This window comes from Canis lupus, chromosome 20, assembly GCF_011100685.1.
Source record: "Canis lupus familiaris isolate Mischka breed German Shepherd chromosome 20, alternate assembly UU_Cfam_GSD_1.0, whole genome shotgun sequence".
In the NCBI taxonomy this organism is placed as follows: domain Eukaryota; kingdom Metazoa; phylum Chordata; class Mammalia; order Carnivora; family Canidae; genus Canis; species Canis lupus.
In genome coordinates this window covers 9318846-9330102 of record NC_049241.1, presented here as the reverse complement: position 1 = coordinate 9330102, position 11257 = coordinate 9318846, and the positions used below count along the sequence as shown (strand labels likewise).

Below are 11257 nucleotides of genomic sequence, written 5' to 3'. Positions count from 1 at the left end.
CTCTGTCTTCCATGAATAAATAAAAACAAAAAACAAAAAAACAAGACCAATCTGTAGAAAACTTTGTTTTTCTGCTGCTCATGAAAATATTGCTTCATATGAAGCACTGTATTGCTAATAGAACCTCTCAATCATTTATGGAATTAGGAGAATGTGTTGGAACTGAAATAGTATGTTCTAGGACTAATATCTCAAATACACCACAAAACAGGCCTATAAGCTTAAGATGTAGAATTGCCAAATTTGTTGAAAAGTAAAGCTGTGGAGGCTTTTCTTGATTCTGTCTCTACTGCTACATTAAGCATAACGTTGTTTGAACTATTCTATGCCTGCTGAAGTTGGGAGGCCTGGATTCTGATCTTGGCAGTGCCACTAAATGGCTGTGGATCTTGACCTGAACAATTAAGCACTCTGGAACCCAGCTTCCTTCTCTATAACATGAAGGAGTTAGACAAGATGAGCACTTAGATCCTTCTAGCTGTAACATTTATAATCCATGAATATTAATAGATGGGATTTGTCATAAGTGCTTTCTTAAAATGGTAACTTTTGGAGGCCATGAGTATCAAGAATGGGCTGGGGTGCAGGAATTCTGGCTACAACGTGTTGTAGCCATTGGTGTCAGTGATTCCTGGTACAAGAGGAAGCTAAGCAGTGACCTTTTTTCCAAAATGCAAAGTTAAGTAACGCTTAGGTGAGAGTAATGTAGTCAAAATCCCAAACTTTCATAAAATGTTACTGTTTGAACCACCAAATACCTCACTGGCTTGAAAAACCTCCTCATAATACTTTCCCTAGACACAGCACACTGTCCATTCCCCCCAGAAATTCAGCTATGAAGTTATAAAACCTCAGCACAGTAGACCTCTCCTCCTTTGGAAAGACAGTACATACCTTAATGGTCTAAAGAGCTGACTTTGGACACGTTGGTTGGAATCTTAGCTCCATCACATACCACTTGCTGCTAAATGACCTTGGGATGGAAATTTACCTCTTTAAGCCTCGGAGAGGCTTTTAAAAAGGTGAAGAGGTCAACAATATCGAACCTGCTAAGAAGTCAAGGAAGGTCTTGACTTTGGATTTAGCAACCTGGAGTTCTTCAATGACTTTAGTGAAAATAACTTCAGACAAATAATGGAACTGGCTGAGAAAATGGAAGAGGAAGTGGCAGACAGAGATCATCCATTAAGAAAGGAAGGAGAGACACAACAATGGCTGCAGGATGAGATGGAGTGAGAGGAGAGACTGAGGGAGGTGTTATTTGTTGCCTGGATGGAAAGATTTGAGTAGGCTGAAAGCCCAAGGAGAAAGATATAGTTGGGAGGAAGAGGTTGCCAGACAAGGGAAGGGGAGAAGGGATAAAGTTCCTAACAAATGGGTAGGAATAAGAGAGGAGGAATTTGCCTCTGACAGGACATCCCTTTATTATAAAAGGAGATTGATTATTTTATAATAAAAGGAGGAATAAAACATGTACAAATATAGGCAGATTTATACATTTGGTGTTGGAAAGATGAGGATTCCCATATAATGGCTTCTATACTGTCTACAAAGGAAGAGAAGAGGTCTCTGGCTAGGGGTGCAGCCTCTGGAAAGAGGTTAAGGTTTGGTATAATCCTTGTGAAGAACCACAGAAATGATCACAGAAACAGTAAATATGCTAGGCAGTTTTGAGGGCCCACTGAAGTGTAATCACAAAATTACAGTGGAACAAAGCTGCTCTGCTGTACTACAGAGCCACAGATCACTCCTGCAGGTGGAGATGAATGAAAATGTAATTCTTTGGCACTTCCTTTCCTCCTTACCTAATAGTGGGACATAAAATAGGTCCCCTCCACCATTCTCATTTCTTGGATGGATTCTTAAGTGCTAACAGGGGAAGAAATCAAACTGCATTTATTCTACACTAAATACATCTTATGGCTGGGAACAACTAGGAAAGGACTGGAAGTTTTCTAAAACTGAACCAGTGCTTAAGGCTACGCTATTAATTTCTTATCAGAACAATCTGTCTTTAGAACAACTTCTGACAAGAGACCAGAGGTATTAGAGTAGGCTTCCAGTTCTTTTATTTTTTAAAAAATATTTTATTTGTTTATTCATGAGAGACAGAGAGAGGCAAAGACATAGGCAGAGGGAGAAGCAGGCTCCATGCAGGGAACCCAACGTGGGACTCGATCCTGGGTCTCCAGGATCACACACTGGGCTGAAGGCGGCGCTAAACTGCTGAGCCACCCGGGCTGCCCAAGGCTTCCTTCCATTTCTAAGCAAAAATGTATAGAAACAAGTAGTAAACTGGAAATCTTTACCTTCACATGTGTGAATTATTACTCTCTTAAATCAGAAAACACACATATTCTTATATTTGAAAATCAACTGTGCAGAATTTTAATTTCTCAAAGTACACACTTATTTCTTGATGATGAGAACTCACTTATGTGATGCTTCCCAGGCTTCCTCTTCTTCTAGAAGATCTCTTATGATGTCTGAACTGGAACTAAAAGAACATGTACATCAATATTGTCAGACAATATAAAGACCATATGGTTCTGTTTATATGAAGTTCTAGAAAATGCAAACTAATCTACAGTGACAGAAAGCAAACTAGCAGACCAGTGATCATTTGCAGGGGGCAGGGGGTGGGCAAGGAGGGATTACAAAGTAGAAACTCTGGGAGTAGGTTCATCACCTTGATAGTGAAGATGATTTCATAGCTGTATACAGGTATCAAAACTCATCAAATTGTGTTTTAAATATTTGCAGTTTGGGATCCCTGGGTGGCGCAGCGGTTTAGCGCCTGCCTTTGGCCCAGGGCGCGATCCTGGAGACCCGGGATCGAATCCCATATCGGGCTCTTGGAGCATGGAGCCTGCTTCTCTCTCTGCCTATGTCTCCGCCTCTCTCTCTCTCTCTCTCTCTCTCTCTGTGTGACTATCATAAATAAATAAAAATTAAAAATAAATAAATTAATTAATAAATAAATATTTGCAGTTTATTATACATCAACTTCAGTAAAGGTGTGAAAAAAACTTAATAAACTAGTAATAATAAAGAAAACAAATCATTAAGGTTTAAATAAATCCCTCAACATAAAACTTGAATTCAAATGGAATAGTCACAAGCCTTTTTAATCTCCCATGGCAACCAAAGATCAAATTGTGTTTTAAAAACTACTATCTGGAAATGACATTCACAAAGAGACATTAAGTTCTTAAGTGACTTTTAGTTCTTTTGTAACCAAAGTAAAGTAAAAATTAATTAATTTGAACTGTGCTAATACTGGAATTTGTTACAACGCAAATTAGCTTAAAGTGTTGTGTAATCTTTGGTCTATCAGTGAAGGGTACAAGGTAAATAAGGTTAAAGAGGGCACGTATTATATCTTTATAAAAGGAAAAAGTGTTTCAAGGCTTTTAGCATCTTGTTCTTACCCAAATAAATTCTTACCAAATAAAAAAAAAGACGTACATCAATAGTGAAAAACCATTTCTTTAGGCATTCAAGACAAAGAATGTGAAGGGCATTGCATGGGACAATTCAAAAACTGGAGTAACTACCCCAGGGTTGAAATGGCTAAAACAAAGGAATAACTTTCTCTCAGGTAAGAAACAACAGTTTGGGCATGTTTGTGCCAATCATTTTCTAACAAAACTCAGAAAACCAAAGTTTAAAAATTATGGGGAGTAAAGTGCCAATGAATCATTCTCAACTATTGACAAATCACTTTGAAGCAACGTTTTCCTGTGCTGCATGAACAAAACACAGCAACAACAATCAGTGAATGCTGCTGTGCCAAATATTTTACTCAACGTGTGCCCCTCAAATCCCAAGCCTCTCAAGGAGCTAGATGCAGGAGCCCTTCTGACTATGGTTCATGTGTATGACAGCCTGTGTGTGGTGGTTCCATTCGCAGTGCAGGCGTAGTGACCCTCCAATAGAGCTAGCTCAGTGGTTCTCCAGCATTTCGGGATAAGAGTCCTCATAGGGTAGCAGTGTTTGTGGCTTAAGAAAATAAATAAATAAATAAATAAATAAATAAATAAATAAATAAATAAATAAATAAATAAATAAATAAATAAAATAAACTATTATAAATTTAGTAATACTTTTAGTCTATATTTTATTCATTACAGTGTCAGTGAAAAAACGGTAGTACCGGCATTTGTGAGACACCCTTTTTATGTCAAAATGATTCTTGATATGTATGTGCTCCTGCAGACCCAACAAATCATTCCTTCAGGCCCCTGGGTTGGGAAGCACTGATCTAAAGTATCAGAGCCCCTAAACATCTACTAACTTTTCTACATTTGAGGGTGCCCACCCCACCCCCCGTGCAAATGCAAGTGCCCCAGAAAAACACAACATTCATTTATGGCTGGTAATTTTCACCTTAGTGTAAATTGCCTTAAAACAAATTTTCCCATTAAACAGCTAGCTAAATGTGGTTTTTATTAGGAGGGAAGAGAGAAAAGCAGAAGGTCCTTAAGGAGACACAAGGCAGATTTCACCAACTTTATTAATTTCCTAAGAGAGAGACCTTCATAGCCACTCACTAGGGAGGGCTAATATCCACTGTCACCTCTACTCCCACAGAAGCAATCTAACCTCTTCACTCCCAACATCCCAACCTTTGTTATTCCTTACTTCAACTACTACAACTTTATAAAGTAAACCGAAGTTGTTTAAATATAACTTTTTTTTTCCTTTTCTATTCTTATATTGATACCATCACCGACTCTTTTTTACCTGGACACAGTGAGGGCAGCATTTCTCAACCTTTTTCATTCTCATCCCCCACCTAAGGAGCTTTTTTACTTTTTTTTTTTAAAGACTATTTATTTATTCATGAGAGAGAGAGAGAGAGAGAGAGAGAGAGAGAGAGAGGCAGAGACACAGGCAGAGCAAGAAGCAGGCTCCCTGCAGGGAAGTCCAATGTGGGACTGGATCCCGGGTCTCCAGGATCACACCCTGGGCTGAAGGTGGCGCTAAACCGCTGAGCCACCCGAGCTGCCTGCTTTTTACTTTTTTTTTTTTAAGATTTATTTTATTTTATTTTATTTTATTTATTTATTTATTTATTACATATATATAGAGAGAGAGGCAGACACAGGCAGAGGGAGAAGCAGGCTCCACGCTGGGATTTATTTATTTATTTATTACATATATATAGAGAGAGAGGCAGACACAGGCAGAGGGAGAAGCAGGCTCCACGCTGGGAGCCTGACGCGGGACTTGATCCCGGGACTCCAGGATCATGCCCTGGGCCAAAGGCAGGCACTAAACCCCTGAGCCACCCAGGGATCCCCAGACTTTTTCTTTTTTTATAATTGCCCTTCCATGAGATTTTAATACTGAAATGTAATGTATGTTTATATATTGTACGTATGTGTCTGTGTGCATATATATGCTTTATACACAGAGTAAGGTTTTGTTTCTTTTTTTTTTTTGGAGGGGGAAGTTGTGGTTGTTTGCTTTGTTTTGTTTTTGCCATCCCGCCTCTTCACTACCAAGAACTACGTCCCATCCACTATGGAGAATCCATGAACTAAGAGAATGAGGGTTAAAGGGTGGTCATGCAGCTCTGGGTCCTGGTAGGTGTCATGGGGCTAGAAGAAATAAAGTGTGCTTGTTGCCAACACACATACAGTTTTTTTTTTTTTTTAACAGGAAGGTTACAAAGCATCCCTCCTGTTCAGCTAAATAAGCAGGACAGCTAGGCCTGTCAACTAACTTAGTAGTCTTGTGGTCAATTTACCCAGGGCCTTTCAAATCACCAGGAGAAATCACTGATTTGTTAAAGGAAAATATTTGCGGTACATTAGTGACATAAACCTAAGTGGTTTTTGCTACACTATCTCAGTGAAAACAGATGGTAGAGGAGGCTCACAAAAAACACACCTCAAAAGTGGTTTGCAATCTCCTCTTGCTCTGTGACTTCAACACCCTTGACCAGCCACAGTGCCCAGCTCCCCAACTTCTTTCCTCTCACCCCAGCTTAGTCATTAACCTGAATGACAAAGTTTGGGAGGTCTGAAGTTTACCTATAGTGATATTTCAGGATTATCTGCTAGATTTCCTACTCTGAATCTAGTCACCACTAAGAAACTGACAGTTGGGGTGTCTGGGTGGCTCAGCTGGTTAGGCATCTGACTCTCGATTTCAGCTCAGGTCTGAACTCAGGGTTATGAGATCAAGTCCTCCTGAGTTGGGCTCAATGCTGAGTGTAGAGCCTGCTTAAGATTCTCTCTCCCTCTCCCTCTGCCCCTCTCCCAACCCCAAAAAACAACTAAGAGTTAACACTACAATTAAAACAGCAGATAGACTTGTTCATTCCTTTTTAAAAAGTTAAAGTAATGTACTTACCATATTCTACTTAAAAAACACAGTTTTGAAATTACATATACAGCTTCACAAGTAGGATTTTACCAACAGACTACTAGGTACAACAGTTAATGTTACTAAAATTAACACTCACAGATCTCTTCCTTATGGATAGAATTAATATTTTTGAAGTCTTACTCATTTTTATGCCTTGAAGATCAAAAATTCTTTTCATATACTTTTAGGACATCTAAGAATTCCTCCATAGGAGAAAACAAATTACTCACTCTGGTATACCAGAGATCAGAGCATGTATGAGCCTACACAGCTATAGCTTTTAATTCTCATAAGAGCTTTGTCAGAGTAAATTTCAGCTCCTCTTCTACTTGGGTTTGGAACATTCTGGTAGATCATGCTTTAAGAAGCTCAGATACATGAAAGTCACAGCTTGCTATATAAGGGTGTTTAAACTGTGCTCCATGATATTACCATCAGTCCAGGCTAGAGCAAAAATTATTCTGTAGATTAAATACACATGAGAAGGACTCATAGGCAAAAATACCAATCTTGAATTCTATGGAATTCCCAACCTCTGTTCAGAAAAGATTTAGATCTATTTAGAATACTCACACTTAATTTTTCATACCATTTATAAAATCTTTATTTTCAGCTCAAACTTTCAGGAGTGTAAGCTAAATTGTTTTTGGTTTGTTAATCATTGGCCTAACTGGCCTTTCTATAATGTTTTTTACTCTTGTAATTCTCTTATTAAAAGCAGTAGCACACCAAAAAAAAAAAAAAAAAAAAAAAAAAAAAAAAAAACAAAAACAAAAAAAAAGGCAGCACAACATTTTAATAGGCTAGGCAAAGGAAAACACTTTTTTATGTAGCATAAATTTTGCAGCATATTATTTCATCTTACTAGTCAAGATCTTTGCAGCATATTATTTCATCTTACTAGTCAAGATCTTATCACCAAAGCTGGAAAGTAAGATGCCTAATACCTCTCAAAATGATATGATATCCAGACTATCCAGAGTATAAGAAATCACAGCATTTTAGCATCAAACAGAGTCGAGTTTTGGTGCTGTTTCTGTCACTTAGTGTGGAACACTGAGCAAGTGACTTAATCTTCCCAAGTCTCAATATTCTCACCTATAACGTCAGGATAGTAACACATGCAGTTCATAGGGATATTTTAAAGATTAATCAATATAACATACAGAATGTTTAGCATAGAGCTTAGAGCATAGTAAGTGTTCAATAAATAAAGCTTCCATTTTCATATAACAAATCTGGGTCTGAATCACACAAATAACTGCCTCAGCACTCTGCTTCCACTTGCGCCAGGAAATCTGATCACTATGTATTCTATTTTAATCTTTGATTTCTACTGTTTCTATGACACCAGGGTGCAAATTCATCAGAATTTGTTATTTATCCAGCATGGCAGGTACACAGGGTACCATGGGGTAGGAAAAAATGCAAACATCTGCTATATAAATCCTGTGGATTAAAGATTACTTACAAGTGAGATTTTTCTATTATCTAGTGGTTACTCCCCACCTTCCGCCCCATCTCTTCTCATAATTGTGGCATTAACTTGAGCATGCTTGAGTATATCAAACCCAAAAACAAAAACAAAAACTCCTTAAGAACAGACCACTGTAGGACTAATGGAGAGCACACAGTGCCACGAGACAAAGGTATTTACCTACATGCTGCCAGCTACCATGAATCCTTCCTCAAGCACTTATTTTTAGTAATCCATTCTTATTTTAGAGTAAGCAGTAGTTTCTACGTCTAATATGTTAGTAGTGGGCTAACAATAAAATGTCCTATATTCAAACAAGAAACAACTCAATGTTAACAATGACAAAAACGACCTTTTTGTTTTTGAGCAACTACTTCTACAAACCATTGTAATAATTAGCTTACGTGCATCAGCCTAAATTCATAAGCACCTTGGGTTTTATCCCCACAGATGGACAAAGGATCAGAGACAATAAAGTCAGTAAAAAATAGAAAAACCAAAACAAGGATGTGAATGCAAAGCTCAAAGTAATACATGGTAAATCCTTAATAAAAGATGAAAGCAAACCTTAACTAAAACTAAAGTTATGGAAAAAAATAAATAAAACAAAGGTTATGTTCAATTTACAAAGCATTCACAACATACAGTTATCTCATTTGCTTTTTAGAATCACCCAGGGAGGGAGGTTACCAGGGCAAAAAAAACATCTTTCCATTTTGTCAGCAGGGCAAGTGAAGCCCAGGGATATTAATTTGACAATCGGCCACGTGCCCAGAATCATTTTAGAGTCAGAAAATCATGACTGAGATGAACTCCCACAGACAAAGACGACTGCCTGCTGGGTACCCGGATCTCATGGACACACATACATTTCAAGGACTTGAGATCATAATATCTAGGTGAAGATGCATTCCTCCCAAAACAATGTTGCATTCATTCAAAGGACAGTAGACTCATTTACCACCTAGTTTAAGCTCTTTTGAAATGCAAAATATGTGCAAGAACTATTCTATGTTCCCACATATCTCTAAAAACTTTCAACAAATAAAAATCAACACCTGAAACATGGTGAATCATTTATTTAGCTTTCAGAAGTATTTTGAAATTCATAAATACTCCCAGAAAAATGGCTATAATAAAGTACAAAACAGTAATGTATGTTACTAGAAAAAGATTTTGTGGTAACATTTAAGTTCATTAAAAAGTTAAATATCCAAATGTAATGTCAACCTTCCAAAAGCAATCATGAAGATTTTTAAAAGTACAAGATATCACTGAATTATAACATAACATATGTTATGGTTTAGTTACTTTGCTGTTTTCCTTAGATACTGTTTTCTTTTGACCAGAAACATAAACAAATTTATTTAGCAATTTTTCCAATAATCCCAATGACCTCTAAATTACAAAATCTCAGTAATATATTTGTCTTGTCTTACTGCCTGCATCACCAAACTTCATTAATCAATTTATACTAATATAACATTTAAGATAACAATGATTTCCAAAACTTTATTTTAAAGAGTACAGACTCTTTTTGTTTAAAGTAGATCAACATCTTTGTAGGTTCAAAATCAAAATGGCAGGGCAAAAAAAAAAAAAAAAAAAAAGGGCAGGGCACCTGGGTGGCTCAGTGGTTGAGCATCTGCCTTTGGCTCAGGTCATGATCCCAGGGTCCTGGGATTGAGTCCACATCAGGCTCTTCGCAGGGAGCCTACTTCTCTCTCTGCCTATGTCTCTGCCTCTCTGTGTGTCTCTCATGAATAAATAAAATCTTTAAAAAAAAAAAACTCAAAATCACATAAAAATATGTACACTGGGAAGTCTCACACTCTCCTTACTCTCCTGCCAACCCATTCCTTGTCTCCAAAGTGTAATCACTTATTAGTTTGTTTATTCTTCTGGTGTTTCTTTATGCAAAATCAAATATAAGTATACATCATCTCGCCCTCACCCCCTCCCATTAGAAAGGAAACCCCATGCTATATATGCTGTTTTGAACAATGGTCTTTTCACTTACAAATCTATCCTGGAAATCTCTCTGTCAGCACACAGAGATTGTCATTTTGAACAACCACAGAGTATTTTATTGTATGGCTGTATTATAGTTTAATCAACCAGCCCCAGTGATAAATACTTGAGTAGTTTCTAGGCTTTTGTCATTATGTAAACAACCAATAACCTTGTGTGTAAGTCATTGTGCATGCAGGTGTAATCTGGAGGACAAATTCATTGAATACCAGCTAAAAAGGCAAAACAATAGTACTTTCAGTTGATCTCATCAGATTCCTCTCAAGAATGGTATTATGTGGCACCAGCCAGTAATAAAAAAGAGTGTCTGTTTCCCCACAGCCTTACAGCAGGGTATATAAGCAAATGTCAAGATTTTTGGCCAACCTACCAGGTGAGAATTGGATTTAATTTGCATTTCTTTTTCAGCAAACCATCTCTGTTCATGACTTTTGTCCATTTTTCTCCTAGGTCCATGGGTCCTTTCCTTCTCAGTCTCTAGATGCTCAAAAAGCCTATCTACTCTTTACTATTTTTAAAAAAGGTACTATTAATCCTCTATAAATGTTAAGAAAAAGTAGTAGCATATATTTTTTTCATTGTCAAAAACATTTCTATTATTTATGAAAGTTAAACATTATTTTCTTAAAGCTACATATTTGACATTTTCTCAGTTGATGAGAGAGAATTCCAAAGCATGTATTATTATATTTATCTTAATTTTAATTCTGGTTGCAATTTAAAATCAAATTTGTCTGATTCTTTCTAGTATCCCACAATATCCTCTATAATTAATGCAGGAACTCTGGCTAACCAAAATTAACTACCTACTCTGAGCTGTACATCAGCAACTAAACATGGCAGGAAAGAAACCCCAAAACATCTATTTATCTGACTTTATCTGTTAACTAAATTTAAAGTTCTTGACCACAAGTCTGAAATGGGCAATCCTTGCTACCAGGCAATCCTACAATACTTACCTGGCATATTCTGCTTCCCATTCTCAAAAAGACTCCTCCTTCTTAAATCACCTATCTGCCACCCTACCCCAACTCCCAACTGATGAACCTGCCTTAAGGTTCATGACTTGCTGGTCATGCCTTGATCCGATGCTTAACTGAGAACAAGCACTAAGTTGCTACAACTATTTACCAGTTGGTAAAGCCAAAAATTTAGGATTCATCCTTACTGTTGAGCTTTTCCTTGATCACCATATGCAAACCATCTATCTGCAAGTTCTGCCTCTCCTACCTCCAAAATATATCCCCAGTCCCACTCATTTCTAGCTTCACTATTATTATGCAGATACACCCCACCACAATGGGTGAATGGATTGCTGCAGAAGCCTAACTAGTCTCCTTTCCATTCTTGCTTTGCCTCTAGCCCACCCCT

At 37.4% G+C, this 11257-nt stretch overlaps 1 protein-coding gene across 5 annotated transcripts in view; it reads right to left on the bottom strand.

Moving 5' to 3' along the window:
* The window catches only part of RAD18 (RAD18 E3 ubiquitin protein ligase), a 107318-nt gene that overhangs the window by 9565 nt on the left and 86496 nt on the right, over positions 1–11257 (bottom strand). For all 5 annotated transcript variants that reach the window (XM_038565773.1, XM_038565774.1, XM_038565778.1 and 2 more), the window contains one exon: positions 2435–2497. In XM_038565773.1, the coding sequence (XP_038421701.1) occupies positions 2435–2497 (63 nt within the window). The remainder of the gene's footprint in view (positions 1–2434; positions 2498–11257) is intronic.